Here is a 22,677-nt window from a genome sequence, read left to right on the forward strand (position 1 = left end):
CACTCCTGGGTATTTTTCCAGGAGAAATGAAGGCATGTGTCCATATGAAATCATAAATATAAATGTTCTTAACAGTTTTATTCGTAGTAGCCCCAAACTGGAATAATCGCGAAGGTCCATCAGCAGGCAGATACATAGACAAATAATGACACATCTGTACAATGGACTATCATTTAACCAATAAAAAGGAACAGATGATCGATACCCACATTAACATGAGCAAATCATACAAAGAATCTGAAGCAAAGAATTTGTGTTAAAAAGTTAATGTATAATTACATTTATATAAAATTCCAGGAAAGGCAAACTAATCTATAGGGATCGATCAGATGTTTCAGGTTTGGTCAGGAAAGGGGGATGACAGAGGGACAACAGAGCTTTTTGGGTGATGGATACGTTCATTATCTTAACCATGGCGATGTTTCATGTGTATGTGTATCAGAAGTTACTGTATCACCTGCTTTAAATACATGTAGTTTATTGGGTATCATTTATACCTCAAGAAAGCTAAAAGCAAAAATAAATAGTGTAGGCTCTGCTGTTAGAAAGCCTGGATAAAACGAGACTAGCAACAGGACCCGACTCTTAGGATTGTTATGAGGATTGTGGGTGTTTTTTTTTTTTCCCCCGGTATGTTTGATTGGTTTGGTTTCGGTTTGTTTTGTTTTTTAAAATATTTATTTAGCTGTATTGGGAGGTCTTCGTTGGGTCACGTGGAGATCTTCCCCGTGGAGTGTCTAGTCGTGGCTTGGGGCTTAGTTACTCTGTGGCAGGTAGGCTCTTAGTTCCCTGACTAGGGATCAAACCCATGTCCCCTGCAGTGCAAAGCAGATTCTTAACCACTGGGTCACCAGGGAAGTCTCGGGTTTTGATATGTGTTCAGAGGCTGAACCAGGGCCTGACTCTCTCTTCACCATTTGAAAATGACTGTGTCTCATTTTCTAGTTTATCATAAAATCTCAGCAAGCAAGGCACCACACCCCTGCCATCGTCTTGCCTAGTTTGAAACTCAGTATGAGTTTTATGTTACACATATTACACAGAGCGGTGTGAAAGCGTTTTGAGGAACTTTACATTGTTTAGTAATAGAATCAGTATCCTTCAGACATGTACAGCATGGCTAAAGACTGAAAACAGAACTGTGGAATTTGGTATACACTGCTTTGGACTAATCTGTGTATTATGGTATTTACATGTTTAGTTATACGGGAGGTATTTTAAATGTTACATTGTCTTAAAGGTGTCTTTATGTTATACTTACATATAAATGTGTATATATGTGTATGTGTATCACACGTATTCTCTGAAAATGGTTTCCTTTGGGCTCGCTAATGTCCCTGTCCCCCTGGTTTCTTTGACTTATTTTAGAAGGCCGTTAAGTCCTTGGGAAAATCACTTATGTCATCAGTGAGGAATGCCACCAAAATAGCTTCTCACTTAAGTTCCCATCCCCAGAGCTAACCCACAGGAGGTTCTGATGAATTCAAATATTTAATAACTTGTATTTTTCTTTCTCCTTTACCACAGGCCCTCTGGTCCTGGAGGCAAGGTCATGTGGTGGATTCTTGGCAGTCAGCAGTCTGTGGAGCTTTTGCAGGTGCAAAGGATTATATTATACTGGGAAAGACCAAGAAGGGGGAGAAAAATGTGAAAATATTAACTATGCAAAAACAACATTCTTCAGAAATTCCAGATTGTTTAGAAGAAGAGAGTTCCACTAGTTTGAGAAAAGAGTGTCTGGGTGGGTGTTGTTGGGGGAGGAACTCCGGCTAAAAAGGTGTCTGTCTGAAAGACAGCCAATTTGTTTTTGACAAATTTTTCACTTTCTTTTTATTAAAGCCTTCACTCAGGCCCTTGGATTACCCTGAAGATGACTTAGCAAGGGCTCTCTGCACAGAGCCGAGCTGTGGGAGCAGGACCCACAGTGCAGCTGTCTGCCTCGAGCACTTCTTGGGGGGCTTCAGCGAATTCTGCAGGAGGCAGTGATTCACGGTCCATGTGACATGTTTGACAGCCTCGTAGATTAACTAGTGTCAGGAGAGCAGAGGCTGCCCCACAACTTACCGAGGGCTAAACTGCACGGTGTAGAAAATACGGAGATCTAAACGTGGGCGTTTTTCTAGACATTAAACAAAGAGCAGAGTGACAATATGCAATGTTGTGCTATCCATCACTCTGTCATACACATTTTCCAGTGAGGTTTTAGGGAGAATGCAAAAACTGGAAAGAATCTAGTAAGTGAGAGGTGTAACAGTCTGAGAGAGAAAGGCATTTTGTTGTTGCAAATAAAGGTAAGTGAGAATTATGGTTGAAATGAATTGAAACGGAGATTTGCCAGAAAACTATGAACTGCTGGTTTTGATGCAAACACCATAAACTGACAGATACTTGGGCTTAGGATACCAGCTTTAGTGGGAAAAAAAAAATTCATTTCCAGTTTGTTTTAATGGTCATTGGATGGACTTTTTGTTACAGTGATCAGGAAAACAGAAAACATACATTTTTATAGGATCCTGTAGTAATAATTGGACCCATCTGACTTGTAGAATTGATAATCCAAAATAAGACTATTGCCTGTAGATACGAAGCCAGCTTGGATTGATTATGACGGGCAATTGTTTCCACATGATCCATGTCCTTAGCTGTGTTAAGTGGGTAGGTGGTCTTGATTCGTTTGCCAGTGGTCAGGAGTCCTTACTCCCCGGGACCTACAAGGGTCTGTCTGTGGACCCCCTCTGGGGCCTGGGGGCGAAGTGAGCATTCTGGAAATTGAGTCATACTGGATAAGGAAGGCCACTTCTTAAAGTGAACATACTATAAATTGTCTGTGTGTTAAAACAAATATGTAGGTATTTTCTGGCTTCTTTAAGGAGCTAATTCAAAGATGTACTTGCAACTGTATCATTCCTCTTAAGGACGTGTGTGTTCCTTTTTGTGAGAAACATTGTCTGGTAGGCAGTAAGCACTTAGTTTAGTCAGAGGTGGCAGGAGGTGGGGCTGCGGCGGCAGGCGGAGAGACTTGGTATCAGTGATCTCGGGGGTCTCGGCTGGCAGCCGCCTGAAGCAGGGCTTCGGTCCCAGCCAGAGATTGAGAACGGGTCACGGTGGTGAGAGCACCGAATCTTGGCCAGTAGACCAGTGGTCAGTGCAAGACCCTGGCTTTTCAACTTTGCAGAAGAAAATTCCCACAGAGATGAAAGGTGAAGTATTTATTAGGTGGGAAAAGGAGTGCGGTATGTGTGGACAGGAGCCCCCACAGGCAGACTGAGTCCCTGAGCCGTGCCCGCGGGGCAGGGTGGATTCCCGTGAGGAGGCATTTCTCCCCGCTTCCTTGGGCCAGTCATTTTGGTTTGCCCGGTTCACAACCCGGACTGGGTGTATCTCAGGCTCTTCTGTGTGCACGCACATGTCTGTCAAGCCGAGGTGGGCTCTACTGCAGACGTTGATGCATCTCTTAATGTCACTCCCCTTAGATGTCCAAGACCTTTTCTGCGCATGTGTGGTTGGGGAGGTGGCCTGACTTTGAGAATGAGAAATATGTGATCTGGGCAGGGCTCAGCCTCCCGTCCTGCGGCTGTCACCGTGGAGTTTCAGTCCACAGGGAGTGAGTGTCCGATCAGTTTACCGTGGGTGGGGGAGAGGTGGGCAGTCTGCTTCCTGCATAACCAGTATCCACTGTCTGGGTCAGTGGGGAAACTGGGGCCGGGGCAGCCAGTGGATTCGCCCAGAGCTGCAGCCTCCAGTGCTGGCTGACCTGGCCGAGTCACAGGGCTGTCAGACCTCTGTTCTGTCCGCAGCTGAGGAAGGAGACCTCGGGGCCTCACTAGGCACCAGCTTCCTTACCTCTGACACAGAAGGACCTGCCCGTCCATGAAGAGGTTGTTGCTGGGGTAGGTGATAGTATGCGGTGGTGTCGAGTCGCTAAGTCGTGTCTGACTCTTTTGTGACCCATGAACTGTAGCCCACCAGGCTCCTCTGTGCATGGGATTCTCCAGGCAAGAACACTAGAGTGGGTAGCCATGCCCTCCTCCAGGGGATCCTCCTGGCCTAGGGATTGAACACGCACCTGCTGCACTGGCAGGCAGATTCTTTACCACTCAGCTACCTGGGAAGCCCCTGCATAGGGTGTTAGTGTTTGGTAATCTGTAGAGCTACATTTGAGAAATTACTATTTGAGTAAAAAGTAAAAGATGTCAGGAAATGAAAAGATGTCATCATCATAGTAGTTCTTAATTGCATGGGGGGGAAGAAAGCACATTAGTAAATTTAGTACACCTAATCATTGCCTCTACTAGGGTATAGATTTAAAAGCTCCTCCAAGACAATTATCTTATTTTTTCAGCTGATGTCTGATAGGAATTTGCCCAAGGTCTGCAGAAAATTGTTAGTAGATGTACATGTCTTTAACAGAAGACAAAATTAAATAGGTTTCTTGTTTACATTCCTTGTTTTGAAATTTCAGTTGATACAAATATTGACCCTGAGGAACAAGGTGACTGTTTAAAAACCTTTCTAAAAGATAAGCATAATTGGAAAAAACTTCACATTGTGGAAAAGTGATATTCTGGAAGAATTTGCTGCAAGATTGTGTACTGCACAGTATAGAGACGTGAGTCACGACTCATCACATGGGGCAGCCCATAAGATCTGGCGTGCTTACCCGCTGCCCTTTCAGATGTTTTCGCCTTACATGGCCATAAAGGCAATGATAAAACTTGCCCTTAAACCAGAAATCTTATTTCTCATCCCTGTGCACTTTTCCAAGTTTAAGATGATTAAATTATCATAGACAAGCACTCTCTGGTCATCCTTGGAGCTGTCTGCTGCCCATGCTTGCTTTATGAACCACTTGGCACAAATATCCAAAAATGTCCCTTGAGATTGGAGGTGTTGATGGCTCGTCATGCTCAGAAATTCCCTTGGCCTCTGGTCAGGGGTTAAATTGGGGGTTGGGGGGGAGATGAACTTTAGAACTGTTGCCAGCTTCTTCACTTCAAGTTAACTCCTAAACATAAAACCATCATTCAGTCTGCGTAATAATGACATCTGCTGTATAGTGATATTTGCTATTCTAATGTTCTTTGATTCATTTCCTGTAATGAACACTTACACTCTCTGGGAGAAGGACGGAAAGCCATGGCTTGAAATTCTATAACGGGGTGAAGGATTATCTGGGTAACAAATGACAGGGCCCAATACAGTCTAAAAGAAACGGAAACACGTTTGTTGCCATTGTTGTCGTTGAAGCCCCATTTGTTTGGGGCTCTCCTCTGGCGCAGCCCTTCCTGTTCCCAGCTAGTGCGCGGGGGACGGTGCAGGGCAGCCCCCGACCGCTGTGCCCTGCCCCGCCCCCAGCAGATGTTGGAGATGACAGCTCGACTTACTGTAGGGAGGTGGCCCCTTTGGAGGGGAGAGAACCCTGAGGACACGTGAGATGTTGTTTCACTGTAAAAATCTAATTTCCCCCAAATCTGGTTCTTGGAAGCAGTTAGCCTAACATTAAGTACAAACGTATCTCTAGTGAACACATAGAAAATTGTTTCACGTGTGATTTGAACACTAAAGTAGCCTGCAGTTGCTATACCAAATAATTATTTCCTGTCTAATACGTTAGCGTGTTCCTTGTATTTATTACCAGAGGTTTACAGTTCCCTTAAGTAAAATGTAGAAAGTAACTGCATTTTAACTGAAAATACAGCTCCCCGGCTCCCTCCCCATTATGACTGGTTATTCTATTACATGATTTTCACAAGTCCTTCTTACAGCCTCATAAAAAAAACACTGTGAGGTCTGTGAATTAAAGCAGTCTTTGATATTTGAAGACATTTAAATTGACATTAATAACTTTCATAAAATAAAGCTTCCTTCATGGTAGTAAAATTAGGACCTATTTCAGCATATGTGTTTTTGTCTCACTTTTCTTCATATTACTTTCAGGAAACAAATCACTGGGAAAATACTGGCAGGCTTCTAAAGGAATGGCGAACTTCGCTGATGGCCAAAATAAGTTCAATTTACAGTATCCAAACTTAGTAGAAGACAAATACTTTTCAACATGGGTGATTCGTGAGAGCTTGAGTGGTCCGACGGGGGACTGATAATGTCCTTGTCAATTTTTAAGCCTGTTTAGTTGGTTTAGGTCAGTTTGAAACATTTTCAAACAGGAAAATGGTCATGCACTTAGGAATTTAAACAACTGGACAAATTGTGTCTGTCTTATTCCTCTATGAAAGTCACTGTGTAATGAAAGGGTACTGCTTTTGGAGCCAAGATAATGTGACTTTGAGTATCGAAGGCAGAGTAAATGGTTAAGTGGTTTAAAAAAGAGAGTAGCGTTTGAGGATTGAGTCCACAAAATTTTAAAAATACTTGCAGTTTAGCAGGTCTCTGAATTTCAGGCACCTTTTCAATTGGGAGGAAAACGTTTCCCATTCATAACTCAGAGGTGGCTAAAATAAAAGGCAACCTAGCATGCATGTTTCTAGTTTTACTCTTTAGCTCTAAGATTTGTGCCCTTCTGGGTATATCTTTCAAGAAGTCAGCAGCATAATAAATAACCTAATGTTACCAAATGGAGGAGGTTCAGTTTAATGATCTTATTTCAGTAACATATTTAGAAAGATATTTGGCAAAGATCAAATGACCTCCTTGTCCACACAGCCCAGAACTTACGAGGGAGAGGCTGCTATTTCTGGAGCATCCTTCACACATGTGTTGTGCTCAGCTCTTAGAAAACTGTCCAACTTCACTGTGGGTCGTGGAAGCTGAATCTTGGGAAACCCTTTTGGGCTTACTGCTTCCGTCTTTTTTAGGACTTTGGGGGCCTGCAATATCTCTTTGTATCATACTGAATAAAATATTGATACCAGATACTGTGAATTCTGTTAAAAGAAAAAAGAAAAAGTCTTCCAGTTCCTCTGTCTGTACATACAGACCCCTTTAAAATATGTGGGTTTTCTGAAGATCCATTTGGCAGTCACGGAATTTAAATAAAGAGGACAGAGTCACAAGGGAGAACTCGGGCTTGGATCAAGACTGACTCTAACAAGAAATGAGCTTAGAAATCTTGTTACTCTAGCTGTCCTGTTGACCAGAAGTCTGGAAATACAGAAAAACTTACTCTCTTAACCGTTAAAAACCCAGCCATGTATACCCAAAGCCCCCACAGCAATACACGTTTCCCTTTGCCAGTTTTGCCTTGGAGCAGAAACCACAGCAGCGCTTTGGAGTCAGAGAGGATAGGCCCGTGGAAGGCACGGACCCCTGAGACCTGTGGGGTGCAGCAGCGCCTCTCAGACGGGGCGGGGTCTGACCACAGATCCCCCGGGCACACAGGTTTGTGAGCTACTTCCCAAGAGAGCAAGATGCATTGCGGGGCCTTTTTTTAAACTTGAGCATATAAAATATCCCGTCACCTCTCTGATACGCAGTGAGATATCACCCACAGCAGAGCGTGTGGGTAAAGATTTTGCCCGTGTGCTTCCTGTTCTGGAATCAGTCAAGTGGATGTAATGATAAAGAAGTATTTTTGGTGGAGCTAGGAATTCTAGAATAAAAATTATAAAATGCCGTATAACGTGGTAAACAATGCCTCACTTGTGTGTGGCGTGTTTTTATGTGCACAGGTGGCTTTGCAGCTGCAGTCACCACGCCTCTGGATGTGGCCAAAACAAGAATCATGTTGGCAAAGGTAAGTGGTAAAATAATGTATCAGAGACACAACAGATGCTTGTCTCCATTAGGGCCAGGGCTTATGCGTATCTACAGTGAACAAAGGTGGCAATAATACCTGTAAGTTAGCAGCCTTACGCTGCCTGTTGAATCACGAATGGAGCTGCCTTTGGACAAAGCACTATCCACAGGAATCACTGTGATGGCTGTCTGTTTGACATCATTTTCCTCCATATTATGTGAACAGGTAGGGTGGGTAGGGCCTCTGGCTGGTAATACTCTTTTCAGAAACTCCCTGTTTTTACTGGTGACAATCGTGAGGCTCAGAGAGTTGGCCTGCTTCACGCCAGGCAGCAAGTATGAGGCTCTGAACTTATATCATGCTTATTAAGCTTTCACCAGATGAATTAGGACAGTTTTCAGAACTGTTAACAAATGCCATGAAGAAAAATTATCTTTAAAACAACTGCATCAAGACTTCAGAGAAGTCCATGGAACATACCTGAACCAAAACGATGACTCTGAAAGGTCAGATCGCAGCATGAAGCTTTGTAGGGCAAAACCAGCTTGAAACTGAACGTAGTGTTCTTTATTAGATGTGTACATTGGCTACTGAGAGAAGTTTCATAATGCCATTTTACTGATTACTCCCCGCCCTTCTCAGATCAATTACACCGCTTCCCATCGGTTTCCTGGTCAGTAGTTGTATGTGAATTGTCTGGGCAAGCTCTGCTCATTGGTTGATGGTGAGAGAACTCACCTGGAAAAGCTGCTTCGGGTGGGATTTGGGCCAGATCAGTGCTTGCTGGCGGCTTCGGATGTGAGGGCTTCTAGTCCAGTGAGAGCCAGGGAGCTGATTCCCTAGGGACTACCCAGTCTGCCTGAAACTGTCCTAGGGGAGGGTGTCGGAGAGCCAGCTCTAAGTGGGTTGGGGAATTTTGTGGATGATGTCTTCGCCTTGTCTTTCCTTGCAGGCTGGTTCCAGCACCGCAAGTGGGAATATCCTCTCTGCCCTGCATGCGGTTTGGCGGACACAGGGGCTGTCGGGGTAAGGCCAGGAGGGGAAGCCTCTGCACCCTCCTCCTTCTCTAGTCCAGCGTCAGGCACACCCACCCTTCTTCCTTCTGCTCGTCCTGATCATAGAAGACGTCATGTCTGATGTTGCGTATGTGAGGTGCTGTTACACAGTCGCGCTGACACAGGGTTGCAGCCAGTGGGTCCCATCTCGGTGTCGGGTGATGTCCGTGTGTGGGGCCCCTGCCGGGTTCTGGGCTGCAGCAGGGAGAAAGCCAGCGTCCGCTTGTGTAAGGTAGTGACGAAGGCAGCATTGTTAGAAGAAAGCATTTGTGGTTTGGGACACTTTTACCTAGTATTAGTTACCACCTTCAACATAGCACAGTGTGTGATACCTCCCTTGAAGCCCACAGCTTTGTATCGTCAGCCAGGTGCTTCATACTCTCGCATGGTGTCCTGCAAAGCTCTCTTTAAAATGCTATTTCAGTATTGCTTTTACAGCATGCAAACCTGTCCAAGCACTTCCCTGGTGGCTCAGCAGTAAAGAATCTGCCTGCAGTGCAGGAGACACAGGCTTGATCCCTGAGTTAGGAAGATCCTCTGGAGAAGGAAATGGCCACTCACTCCAGTATTCTTGCCTGGGAAATCCCATGCACAGAGGAGCCTGGCAGGCTACAGTCCATGGGACAGAACTAAGCGACTAAGCACCAAAGCTGTCTGCAGGTTGGGATCTGTACAGACGGGTGAAATCATGGTTTTCTCTGGAATCATCTCCAGGGATTTTCCTGAGAGCCCAGCCTCCGTTCAGGGAAGATTGAAGGGCGCCTGGTGACAAGGCTGGTATGAAAGAGCCAAGGCACAGTAGTGCTGCCGCCTCGTCGCAGAGCTGTGTCCATCGGTTCTGTGGCTAGTTTTGTGTCCATTTGGCAGTTTTTGTTGCAGCTGGTTGAGTCTGGAGAGCCTGGCGCAGGTCAGCCAGGCCCCAGTGAGGGGTTCTGTCCTCTGTTCACGGCACACCCACCGTGAACAGAGCGCCCTGTCCTCTGTTCACGGCAGCTGGCGGTGTGGCCTCAGTGACTGTGCCTCCTCGCGGTGGGTGCTGCGCGCCTGAAGGACACGGGGTGTGGAGATGAGGCCGGGCCACCCGAGGAGTGGGCGAGCCCGGGAGGGCAGGGGCGTAGCCTGTCTGTCTTGAGTCAGTGACTCCCGGCTAGTCGATGGTGAGGACATAGGAATCTGGTTGCTCATTGTTGAGACACGTCGATTTTGATGTTATTCCTCCTGAAGAAAGAAATGGTGTGTGGAGGGGGCAGAAAAAGAGCTAGGAAGTAGCCCGGAAAGGACTCTTTGGGCTTCAGATAGTGACTGGGCCACACAGAGTGGTTGCGTGCAGTAGCTGTTTTAGGTCATCATGTCAGAATGCCGAATTTTACCCATCTGTTTCGATATCATTCTTAAGAGTCTCTGGCAACTATTGGTCTCTGCCCCAGACCGTAGCCCTGTGGAGTCTGAGTGGAGTTGTAGCCTGCCTGCCGTTTTCAGGAAGGTGGTGGTGTGTGTGAGGGTGGCTCTGTTGGTGGGACCGCGGCACCAGAAGCTTGCGGAGGAGAGGTTTCCCTGAGATGATTAAAACTTAACCTTCCCTGTCCTGGTGGTGGCGTCACTGGGTGCTCCCTCGTGGGGCCACGCCAGGATCGCAGGCAGAGACAGGGTGTCATCCTCATGCAGAGGGCCTGTCCCTGTCCCTGCCGTCAGCCCTGTGAAGGGATCTCATCTTCCAGAAGCTTCTTGAGTCTTAGGTTCCCATTGGTATGCCCAGTGCGGTCCTTAGCAGAGTGTTCATTAGCTTCTCATTAATGTGATAAGAGACAAATAATTTGACGAGGGAACTGTAACAAAAGGCAAGGCAGCAGAGGCCCTGCTGGCGTGGGCAGGGCAGAGGCCCTGCTGGCGTGGGCAGGGCAGAGGCCCTGCTGGCGTGGGCAGGGCAGAGGCCCTGCTGGCATGGGCAGCTGCTCCGAGCAGTGGGCCTGGGCTTCCGCTGCTTCCTCTGTCCTCCGCGCAAAGTCCCCAGGGCGCCTGGAGGTCCTGGAACACGCCTGCCGGCTTTGCAGAGGGTTCATACATGTACACACCTCTCCACGCCCCAAGCCCAGCTCGGGGCTGGTGCTGAGCTCTCGGCATCTGTTAAAGCAGGGAAGTGCTTGGGTCACTCTGGGGAGGGTGGGGGTAACCATATGGCACAGACTTGGCAGATGTGCCCATGGGCAACTTGGTTTCTCAAATGAAAATACCAAACGCTCATCCAGCACAGCAGGCTGAAGGCAGATGGGAAGCCTGTCCAGCCGGCGCTGCTCCGCACTCCAGCTCGTCGCCTGGCCTGTGGCTCTCTCCTGCGCCTTCCCGTGCTCACCGCCGCTGCCGAGCCCCTCACGTGGCGCCCGGGGTGTCGGCTCTCCCGCGTGCAGTCCCTCCAGCGAGGCTCCACTCTGCTCCAGCCCCCGTGTCTGGGTCTGGTTGGGGTGCTCACTGGACAAATGACTCTATGTTAAGGCTGTAATGATGTTAACAGACTCGGCTGTCATCTAGTGAAGCCGTAAACTGCTTCCGTCTGCCCCTAGCGTGGCGCAGCTGAGCTCCTTAGCAGTGGGAGCAGAACGAGACACGGGCTGTGGAAACAAGTTGGGGAGGGAGGCTCCTGTGGCAAATGCAGTTTCCGCAGCTCAGCCCCGTGCCCTCCCGGCCAGCGTCTCTGTGGGGTGGGGGCGGGGAGGTGAAGCTGTTCTCCAGGTCGGAAGGACCTAGGGGCCTCAATGCAGAAATTCAGGGACACCTCATATAGAAACAATTTGCACGGTACTGGGCTAAACAGCTTTTTCCTTACAAATGTGTTTTCATCTTCTGTAGAATTTTCATGTGGACGAGAAAGAGAGGTTCTCATTTGGGGTATCATTTTAGTTGATGAGTTAAATTCTCAGCCAACTAAACCACTGACCCCCCAGAACTCCTCTCGAGTCTGTTTTCCTCAGAAGTGCTGAGGGCTGCGTGGTGGGGTGGTCTGAGGAGCAGGGAGCTGGCCTCTCCTGGCAGTTGACGGGGCAGCCGGGCAGCCGGGCAGCCATGGACTAGGCTGCCCTTGTGAGGCCTCCTTCCTGTCCAGGTCTTGGCGAGTCTCCCTTTAGCTGAGCATGGAGGTTTCCCAGACTGTCAATGCTACTCCAGGCTCCCGTTGGCATGATGTATGTATTTTCAGCTGTCCTCCCTAGATCTGACCCAAAGTATTTGTAGTAGTGAATTCACTAGTTCTGACTGTGTAATTTTGTTTTTTGCATATACAAGTAATACTGTTGGTAAAAAGGTTGAATTATTACAGACACATAGGCGAGGAAAGTCTCCTCAGAAAGTTGAGGACACATGTCAGCTGTGTTTGTCCAACATGCAGTCATATTACACTGCTCTGGGACTTCTTTTAGAACGCACTTTGTCTGTCTGCCATGTGAGTCCCTGCGGACGACCTTATTTTTCAGTTGCAGAATCTCCCAGGTTTGTCTCCTGAACCAGAATCTGTAATCTGAGAGTGGTTTCTTTGCAGGTTTTGTTTCATCAGCGAAACCAGGCTGACCACCTTTGAACAAATAGCTGTGCGCTGCTCTGGGAGTGTAGTAAGCAATGATTGCCCAGTTTACAACCCCAGTAACACTGTTCTTGTACTTTGCATTTCTTTGCTTATTCAGAAGTTGCAACTTTGATGGTGACTGGCCTTCCCTAGGGCCTGGGGAGAAAACCTATAATAAGGTGCTGTTCCCCTCCCAGCTGGAACAATCCATCTGTGTTGCCCTTCATTAGAAGAGAAAGAAAACGGGATCCATGGAGACTGGATTCCCCAAGTGGCATCACATTTGTGGGGATTTACGGACAAAATGGGACCAAGTGAATCACAGGGAGGAGCAGGAGAGTCGTTGGAAATCTCCTGAAATGCCCAGGGCCCACTTCAGGTCTAAGGTGTGGGGGCTCCAGCCTTCCCCAGGAGTCAGCTCACTGACAGCTTTATTAAAAAGTCCATTTCATCGTGTCTGGAAGACACAAATGGTGTGAGAGTTGTTAACAGAACTCTTGTGGGGGTCGAGTGAGTTTGGACTGACTGCTGGACTTAGCGGTGGGTGCTCACAAGTAAGCTCTGTTTGGTATTCGGCCACTTCAGCCGACAGACAGCTGGGCTCCAGCTCCAGCAAGTCTGCTCGGGAATGTAAGTGCCATTCTGAAAAGAAACACACACGTCTAAGTGCTATGCGGGGTTTAATGAGCGTGGTGTGCTAAGCTGAGCGAGCTGTGGGTGTTGGAATTTAGCCTTTTTTACACACACAGGTTTTAAACCTCTCCTCTTGCCTCCCACCAGACTATTTGCAGGTGTCTTCCCTCGAATGGCAGCCATCAGTCTGGGAGGTTTCATCTTTCTTGGTGCTTACGACCAAACTCGCAGTTTTCTGTTGGAACTTGGCAGAGAGAGCCCCTGAATCAGAGATGGCCCCTCCCTTCAAGAAAGGACCCTGCTGTGGGAAGAGTTTCCCTTCCAGTGAGCAGCTGTCCAGCCATCTGAACAACGAGACAGTGCGGGAAGTCCAGTCCCGCTCGGGTTACAACATGGAGGACACGTCTTCCGCGCTGCAGGCTGGCTGGGTGACGTCATCGGCTCGTTTGCCAGAGTTGAGAGAGAAAATGATGTCTACAGCGGTACTTTGAACATTTTTTTTTCTCAACCCCTTAATAAATAAGCATGGTAATGCTGAGTCCAGGCCCTTCCAGAGCCTTCATTTGATCTGTATCTGATCTTTCATTTCCTGTCACCTGATAGTGGAGTCAGCCAAAGGCAGGGATGGTTACAGTTCTAAAAGAACAGCTAGAAGGAGACTTAGGGAAAAGCTGGGGATGTGGGCGGGTTTTTCCCCTGGGTTAATTCTAGTTGCATCAGCTTACAGCTTTGTGTAAAAAGAATGAACTACAGGTGCACGGCAAGCATCCTTGCTGGGTAACCAAGCTGCTGGTCTTAATGACCATCAGATTTCACCTATAAACACACTTGTATTATTTTACAGAGAGGTGTCCAGCTGCTCATGTGGTGTCTCGTGAGAGAGAACCCAGTCTCGGCTCAGTGACTAGGTGGGCCGTCACTGACCTCTCTCACTGTTTCAGACTCAAAGCAAGGGCCGGGGCTGGCTTTGGAAATAGGGTGGTTTCATCCTTCCTAATCAGTAAGGTTCACTGTTAGGAATTTTAAGGTCTACACTGGAAATCAAAGAGACGAAGTAAGGTCACCATTCTGGAGCTTGACTAATAAGCTCCAGGTGTTAGAAAAATTCAGAGAGAAATCTTAGGAATCTGGAGCTGGCATGTCTTCCCTGGAGCAACAGTATACAGTTGCTTTGACTAAATTTTTTTTCCTTTTCAAGAAGTGAAAGGGTAATTAATTACAGCAGGATGACTCCCTTACAAAGGCAGTCTCTGGAATTAAACAGGATGAAGCACGGCTGGTTAATGTAGGTATAAAACAACCCACCACACACTTAACATGTTATAAATGAACCTTTATTAAAGACACTTCAATGCCATTTGTTAGACACTTCAATATTTTACATGTTTTTCAATGTACATTGTACCAAAATTTCTATAAATAAATAACTTTGTACATAAAAGTAATACTTCCTCTTTCACATTGCCTCTCAGAAGCAGCAAATTCACATATTTTGTGGAAGTAACACTCAGTTAACTTGAGAACAGAACTCTAGATGTGCTTACCTTCTGGAGCAGTGGTGACACCTGGCAGTGAAATTTAACATAGGTAAGTAACCATTCCATCAACACGGCCCCTTCAGCTTTCTGGCTAAAGGAACTTGGCTTTCTGAGATTTTTAAGGACCTTGTTTCAATGTAATTTTTCCTGAAATACACATTGGCACTCACAAGATGGTTAGCAACAGGTCTCAAAAAAAGTGCAAAAATCCCCAAAACCCAGGACGAGGGGCTGATCTCTGAGAGTGCAAGCCCGGGGCCATCTGGGCAAGGGAAGGACATGGCCAGGCCTGCTCTGGATCCTCAGTAGAGACGTATGAGCCCTGAAAAGCGAGGGCTCGGGTTTTTTTCTCCCCTAAGGCCAATGTAATATTAATTATGTCTGCAGAACTACAACATCACTATTGAAAAATCCACAGGTACCAACACCACCAGCAGCCTCTATCTTATTAAAAAGCCTCAAATGACCGTTGAATGATACTGACAAGACCACATCTGCCTTTCTCACAGAAGGAAGAAAGGCATCCTAATTGTTGGAACCAATTGCTTGTAGTGGATTAACAACCTATTTCCACCTGTTAGAGAAAGAACTTAAACCTACGAGAACGCCTTCACCGTGAAGGAATGTGACGTCTGCCCCTCCGAGCTCTACGGGGAGGTCCCCGCAACACTGTCCACACACAAGCAACCATGACAGGAAGCTGCTTCCACTGCAAACACAGCCTCTGGTGGTAAAGCATCCCAGGGTCTGTACCAAGCCAGAGCACCTCCTTTCCACCCACCACCAAAACCTCCTGTGAACAAATGTGGTTTGTAGCTTCAAGGAACTCCATCCATGCATTAAGGCACCAGAACTATCCCCCCTCCAAAATTAAACAGCAACCAGGTATGAAAAATAATATTGTCAACATTGTACGATTTTTGTTAACCATGCACTAAAGATTAAAATAGCCTCTGTAAAAGATATATATAATAATATATATGGCATCTCTGAGAACTCTTATGTACAAGGGTACCAAATACTTCTCTACCTTTTGTACACGCTAGCCTCTTGCATTTCTGTGCTTCCACTGCAAGTCCTTTCAGACTCTTGCCGCTCCATGTGGAGGTGAGAACTATGTACAAATCAGCGATGCCCGAAGCCAGGCTCCCTCGTGGCCTCACCCACCTCTTTCCTGCAGACGCCATGAGAGCCGAGGTAGACAAAGCCTAGCTTTTCGGTGCAAACAGCAGTGGTGTGCTCCGTCTCCCAGGGGCCTGTCTTGTCAGGGGGGTGGACTCGGAACCAGAGTCACAGGCTTGGGGGATGTGTCCGTTGGAAAGAAGCAAGTGCTGGCCTTCACCGGGCGCGTCAGGGGAGCCCGAGGTGGCGTCCGCGAGCTCAGGCTTGCCTGCAGTTAACACAGATGAAGGCTGGAGGTCTAACGAGTCCGGCTCACACAGCCGTGCTAGAGTCCAAGAGGATGCCCCTAGGAGGGGAGAAAGGAGAGGCCACGTCAGCCCGGCCACACACCCCCACCGGAGGGCGACCCCCGGGGGACAGCGCCTTACCTTTGCCATCGAGAGGCACCGCGGGCCTCTTCAGGGCGGCCCGCGTTCTGTCGTGGTTACTGGGGTAGAGGGGTCCCCTGCTCTCATGCAGTGGGGAGAGCGGGTGCTCATTCGGGCTGGGCTCCTGGTTGCTCGGCATTCCCGGCTGTCTGCTGTCCCCGGGCTGAAGGCGGCAGGCGGGCTCCTGGGAGTAACTGAGCGCGTCAGCGCTGCAGTCACCACACCCCATTGGGCCGCCGCGCTCTGTGGATGAGACGGAGAACCATCACTGGACTACTCTGTAAGGCCCGAGCCCTGCTCTCATCACCTCCGTAGACCTCCCCTCCCAAGTCCGTTCACAGGACGACTGTGGCCAACACCAAGCTACTCGTGAAGAACAGAGGTCTTCCACGTTGAAATGCTTCAGATGAATTAATCAGAGTGTGAACTGATCCCAGGGGAAAATCCAGTGTGCACGAAGTGTTGTGCAGTGTCAGCCGTCTCTTGAACAATTAGACACCTAGTGTCAGAGTGGCCCTGGTAAAGAGGCACCTCTGTTTGTCACTTAAAAATCTAAACACACTTAACACACCGTAGTATCACTTAAGAGACCTCCTATTCTGGGATTTAAAAAGAGCCAGGCCACACTTCCTGTTTAGAGAGTGACTGCCAAATTCTGAGATGGTTTGACATCAATTATTTGTCTACCCCCACAACTTTCCTGTAGCGAGTGGGTCAACTCAAATTTTGATTTCAAGAGCTAAATTCTTTTTCCTGAGGAAAGCTTCTCATACCCATTGTCTTCTGGGGGCCGGGTGGGCCATCAGCCTTCTCCACCACTTTCCAGGGCTCCTTGGTGAACCCGACGCAGAACTTGGGCTGCCTGCACAGAACACCATGAGCTTCCACCTCGGGAAAGAGGCCTGCGTCTCTTGGACAAACACCTGCAACAGACTCCCATCCGGTTAGACGCCCTTCCTCTGAGGTGGGCTTAGCGCTTCAGACGACGCTGTGTGACAAGAACGGGCAAGGCAACCAGCACAGCGACACTATTCAAGAGGTTCCTCTCAGGGGTTTGTTCTTGGGCTGATAACCCAGAGGTCCAACGAGGCCCCTTTTCTAACACTGCCTTCACACCAGGCAGGCCTTGGGTGCCATGACGGTGAGCAGTTCTTGTTTGGATAAACTCACTCCAAACCACTGCTCAGTCTCCCCCCGTTCCTGGGGGCACTTCCTACTCTGAGACTGAAGAGCAGGCCTGGGCAGGCTCCCTGCTCCAGGAATGCGGGCGGGGGTGTGTGTCTGAAGCGGTCTCGTCTTTGCTGCTCTTCCTGCAGGCAGTCCTACCTTATCCAGATTAGGAGATGGTAAACCCAACAGAGACCTGGTGGGACCTGCACAGGTTAAGTCCCTAAAGACCCACCAGCAGACCTGAGTCATCCAAGCTGCCAGGTCCCCGTGCTTAAGAGGATGCGCCTGGGCTGAGGCCCTACCGTTGCTCTCCAGATGCCCGTTGGCCTGGTGGCCACCTTCTGTCCTGACCACAGTCTCCTGTCGGTCCGAAAGTGTCCCCTGAGAAGAGAGGTAGCTCGGGACGTCTGGGGGCACGATGGTTTCATCTGCAAGGAGACAAGATGGTCACACACCAGGGGCCCTGAGCCTTTGTGGTGACGCCACAAGCAGACATGGGCACCGGGCAGCCTCTGTCAAGCTGTGCCCTGGAAGCCCTCCTGGCACCTGCTTAGCCTGACTTTACCCAGCCATTGGGAGAGTGTCTGTCTCCCTTCTCATCACCATGCCCCAAGAGAAAAATGGCCCGGTGAAATCCCTGCAGCCACAACCCACACAGCAGCAAAGCCCGATGGCTCAGAAAACTGCACAGTTCGTAATGGACTTGCATCGAGAGTACTCCCGCTAAAATGTGCTGTTCTCGAAAGATAACACGGTGTCCCTCTCTAGCCTCCTTCCCAAACACCCTGGCCGCTGCCCTCCCCGGCGCGTTGCCGCGGCGGCTCACCTGTGTTCGTGACGCTGTACTCCTCGCTCTTCTTCCTGGTCTGGTAGATGATGCACACCCAGACGAGGGAGGTGAGCACGATGCTGCACACCACGGCGATGGTGAAAATGCCCACAGTGGTGCCGTCCTTCCTGCAGCCCGGGCTGGGCAGGACGCTCAGCTGGCTGTGCGCGCGCTCCGTGCCCAGCGCGTTGGACATCTCGCAGGTGTAGCGGCCCGCGTCTTCCAGCACCACGTTCTGAACGACCAGCAGCTGGTTGCCGGGGGTGAAGTGGTGGCGTTCGGTGAGGCTCAGGGGCCGGTCCCCCTTGAGCCAGGTGATGCGGGGCGGAGGGCTGCCGGCCGCCTTGCACTGCAGGGCCACCGTTTCTCCCACAGACACCACGCGATCCTCCAGCGGCACTGCCAGGGACGGGGTCTCTGCAAGAAAGTGGGGGTGTCACTGTTTCCCTGTGGGCCTTGGCTTTCTAGGTCTGTCTGTCTCCTGGAACAGGGACAATCCAATGTGTCATGCAGTGTCATCTGGGAGCTTTTATCAGAGTGGCTAGGTTTTCTACCAGAGGGACTAAGCCGTACCGTCTGGGGATGAACTGACCTCAAGCCACAGAACCCCCATGGTTCTCACACTGCCCGGTGACAGGCCCATGTCTGTCCCTCTTGACCCACCTTGCCTGCCTGAGGAGAGGGCGTTCTTTACAGTGTCTCACACCTAAGGCCTGTGGAGACTAATTCGATGGCTTTTTGTTTTTTTTTAAGCGAGGGAACCACTTGTTTTGCTTAAAGTAAAAACCGCCTCTTGCACTCCCCCACCCCAGGCTTCACAGGACAGTCTGAGAACTGTGCCTCTAGGTCCCTAAGATGTGTAAGAAAATCTCTCCCTCACACACACACACACACACACACACATACATACACACACGTACTCCGCGTACCAACCTAGTACCGTCAGGGTGGCGTTGGCCGAAACGGAGCCAGCCGAGTTCTGGGCGGTGCAGCTGTAAACCCCCATGTCGTCTGTCTTCACGTCCGTGATGAAGAACACGTCGTCATCCGGCATGACGTGCATACGGCGCTCCCGAGCGGCGGGGAAGTCCGTGCCTCCGTCCTTCTGCCAGGCGATCTGGGGGTTTGGGTGGCCGGTGGCGGCACATTCGAGGCGGGCTGTGGTGCCGGTCCGGATGGCGATGTCGTGGGGTATTTTGGTGAAGGAAGGGAACACTGCAGAGCAGACAGAGTCGTCTGTGGAACACTGGGTGCAGAGGCCGAGAGCGGCTTCTGTCGGACTGACTGCCCCACTCCCGAGTGTCAGCTCGCCACTCACTGCCCTTCGTGCCGCGTCCGCCTAGGACCACCCCCACCGGCACCAGGAGCAGGGCGTCCTGAGCGCCGCCGACTGCTCCTGCCGCACAGGCAGCAGTTATCACCTCCTCTCATCACGCGCCCAAGGCTGGCTTGGACCCCTTCAATGGAAGGCTCCCCTGGAACATGTCCTACTGTCTGTTCTGCGGTGACCAGTCTGAATAGGGATACCCCGTAAGTGCCAGGGCCTGCTGCCTGCTGCCTACTTTGGTCACCCTGAGGGAGCCTGGAAAACAAGGACACCTGCCCCTGTCAGGTGCTGTGGCGGGGAGCGTGACAGGCCTTCACCCTGGAGAGGGCCAGAGGCTGGCTCTTCCGTCTTGAAGAAAGTCCATTTAGGAACCTTGGTGCTGGAACCATTTAACTGGAGATTTACTAGGTCAAGAGAATCTCGCTATGTTGCAGGGCAGAGTGCTATTAACTGCTCAAGCTATCTACCTCTCTGTACCCTAAACTCACTACAAGAAACGGCAGCCCTGGAGAGCGCCATCTTGACAGGCTCTGGAACTTGCTGCCCAGTAAAAAATCCTTGTCAGACATCCGCAAGACCATTCTGCTCCCGGGTCACTGGCCCACAGCTCACTGGCCTGGCCACCAGCCCCAATGCCGGGCTGTCTCCATGGAGGGCAGCGGCTTCCCCAGCATTGGGGTGCACTTGGAATCTGGCTGCCAGGCATCTTGGACTGAGGAGGATAATAAGTGGGGATGGGGGGAAGAAAATACAAGATTTGGCCCTACCTACAATGTACTGTACTTTAATGAAAGTGAAGTGAAAGTCGCTCAGCCGTGTATGACTCTTTGTGACCCCATGGACTATACAGTCCATGGAATTCTCCAGGCCAGAATACTGGGAATGGGTAGTCTTTCCCTTCTCTAGGGGATCTTCCTGACCCAGAGACTGAGCCCAGGTCTTGCGCATTGCAGGTGGATTCTTTACCAGCTGAGCCACAAGGGAAGCCTACTTTACATAATAACTGCATTAAAAAACATCACCCCAAAAGAATCCACTGAGAATAAACCCTACAATCTGCTATTCCTGAGGCCAAGCCAGGCCACAGCGTGTGACAGAATGACGCCTCCCATCTCAGTCATTTCCAGATGGATGACAGAGCAGCCCCTGAGCGTGGCCTGCAGGAACCGGACCCCCAGGAAAAGGCGGCGTACCGTGCACGGTGAGCTTGGCCTTGTGCGAGTAGGAGGAGCCGAAGTGGTTGGTGATGACGCACTGGTAGCGGCCCTCGTGCGCGAAGGTGAGGCGGCGCAGGTGCAGGACGGTGGTATACTCCATCACCTCCCCGTCCTGCGCGCGCACGTGGGCGAAGTTCTCCATGTCGGCGTTGGCCAGCGCCTCGTTGTCCTTCTTCCAGGCGAACGTCATCGGGGAGCTGCTGCTGCTGGCGGCCGAGCAGGTGAAGCGGACGTCCTTGCCCACCACGGCTGTGATGGTCTCTGGCTGGGTGATGATCTGGGGCTTTGGCAAGTCATCTGGGGTGAGAAGAGCCAGCTGTAAGGCACTGGGGCCCCTTCCGGACATGGGGACCAGCTGCAGTTCTCACAAACAAGAAACTCAGCCCTCAGCGGCTCCCTGAGCACCCTCAGCTCTACCAGATACTGTCAGGGATGTGCACTGTGGTTATCTGACCATATCCAGTAACAGCTCCATGAACAGTGATCCCTCCGTGATCACACCACTTGATTACAGGCACATCCACCAGTGCTCAGTTGTCAAACAGTCCTCAACTTCCCTAAGGCTGCAGCTTTACTCACTCATTGTCAGAGAAAACTCACAGAGCCTCGTGAACCACCGTGAATGCAGAGCGCCCCCACCCCTCAAACTTTACTCCAGAGGGAGTAGGGTATGAAGTACCTCCAGAACATCACTTCCCTGGTAGCTCAGTTGGTAAAGAATCTGCCTGCAATGCCGGAGACCTGGGTTTTGATCCCTGGGTCGAGAGATCCCCTGGAGAAGGGGATGGCTACCCACTCCAGTATCCTTGCCTGGAGAATCCCATGGACAGAGGAGGCTGATAGGCTACAGTCCATGGGGTTGCAAGAGTTGTACACAACTTAGAGACTAAACCGCCACCACCAGAACATCAGAATAATGGCTTGTGAAAATGTGCACCTCTATTAAAGCAGTGAGACCATTAGCAAAAATGATCACCATCAGGTTTTTGGAATCTTAGGAAATAACTGATAACAACCCATGGAGTGTTGCTTCAAGAAAACACTTGAAGAAAAGTGACCTTCCTGGCGTTAACTTACCTGAGGTCCCACTCCTCTCTCCCCAGCTCTATGGCAGCATTGAAACCCCACAAGCCTGGTAACTAGCGAGGTGAGCAGGATGGGCTGGGCACACCCACAGAGCTGCATTTACCTGACCTGGTCCAGTCTGCTCAGCAGGGGGAGCCCCGGCCCCTGGGCATGTGGTAGAAATAACCAGCAGTCAGTGCTAAGGCAGGAATATTAGTTGGAACCGTTAAGAGCGGTGGCCAGAAGATTGCAAAGGAAATTGGGTGAGTGAAACGTCACCAGTGGGCTCTGAAGAGGCTCAATACATTTCTGAGGACCTAGAAGGCCACTGGCACGTGCAGGACTAGGCATGTGCCCAGGAAAGACCTGAGAGAGTGCATGTTTCTTCCCTGTGACCTTCACTGAAGATCAAACAGGAAGTGATGGCACATCCTCAACACACATATGTTCATAGACCGTGAAGACTTAAGATGGCAGTACTCCCGAAATTAATCTAGAGGCTCAATGCAACCCCTGTTTCAAAATCTCAGCTATCTCTATTGCATAAATTGACAAGATTATGGGGACATCGGAGGGAGCCATAACAGTGAAAAGAACCTCCAACAAGACTAAAATTGGAGGACTATGTACAAGCTAATAAAATTGTGAAACTCTCAAAGGAAAACCTAGGCGTAAATCTTTGTGACCTTGTCTGTGGTAATAACTTAAGATAATGACATCAAAATACAAATGACAAAAGAAAAAATTAGACAATCAAAATTTAAAAAACCTAACTAGCCCACAGAATGGTAGAAAATACTGGCGTATCTTAATCCTGCTGAGGATTTAGTATCCATAATACATACTGAACTCTTATAACTCAACACTGAAAAGATAAATGACTGATTAAAACATGGGCAGAAGATGTGAGTAGCCAGTTTCCGAAAGCAGACATACATATAGGTCCGATGATATGCATATGAAAACAAGCTCAACCTCATTAGGGGAATGCAAATCAAAGCCACAGTGAGATTCCACTTCGTACCTACTAGTCTAGGTAAAACTGAA

General features: G+C 49.4%; 2 protein-coding genes across 13 annotated transcripts in view; one reads left to right on the forward strand and one right to left on the reverse strand.

The window, feature by feature from the left end:
• SLC25A26 (solute carrier family 25 member 26) overlaps nucleotides 1–14,331 on the forward strand; it is a 143,633-nt gene extending 129,302 nt beyond the window's left edge. For 3 of the 10 annotated variants that reach the window (XM_040246612.1, XM_040246617.1, XM_040246618.1), the window contains 4 exons: nucleotides 1,528–1,597; nucleotides 7,626–7,690; nucleotides 8,646–8,719; nucleotides 13,082–14,331. In XM_040246612.1, the coding sequence (XP_040102546.1) occupies nucleotides 1,528–1,597; nucleotides 7,626–7,690; nucleotides 8,646–8,719; nucleotides 13,082–13,199 (327 nt within the window). In that variant the 3' untranslated portion in view covers nucleotides 13,200–14,331. Of the gene's footprint in view, nucleotides 1–1,527; nucleotides 1,598–7,625; nucleotides 7,691–8,645; nucleotides 8,720–8,814; nucleotides 8,981–13,081 lie in introns of those variants that run through there. The other 7 variants (XM_040246609.1, XM_040246611.1, XM_040246614.1 and 4 more) reach the window with 5 other exon arrangements.
• The window catches only part of LRIG1 (leucine rich repeats and immunoglobulin like domains 1), a 113,622-nt gene continuing 105,191 nt past the window's right edge, over nucleotides 14,247–22,677 (reverse strand). For 2 of the 3 annotated variants that reach the window (XM_040246606.1, XM_040246608.1), the window contains 7 exons: nucleotides 20,542–20,862; nucleotides 18,955–19,236; nucleotides 18,019–18,438; nucleotides 17,495–17,620; nucleotides 16,796–16,945; nucleotides 16,023–16,265; nucleotides 14,247–15,940 (listed from right to left, as the gene is read on the reverse strand). In XM_040246606.1, the coding sequence (XP_040102540.1) occupies nucleotides 15,681–15,940; nucleotides 16,023–16,265; nucleotides 16,796–16,945; nucleotides 17,495–17,620; nucleotides 18,019–18,438; nucleotides 18,955–19,236; nucleotides 20,542–20,862 (1,802 nt within the window). In that variant the 3' untranslated portion in view covers nucleotides 14,247–15,680. The other variant, XM_040246607.1, reaches the window with a different exon arrangement.

The sequence above is a fragment of the Oryx dammah genome, unplaced genomic scaffold (genome assembly GCF_014754425.2).
Source record: "Oryx dammah isolate SB20612 unplaced genomic scaffold, SCBI_Odam_1.1 HiC_scaffold_9, whole genome shotgun sequence".
Taxonomy (NCBI): domain Eukaryota; kingdom Metazoa; phylum Chordata; class Mammalia; order Artiodactyla; family Bovidae; genus Oryx; species Oryx dammah.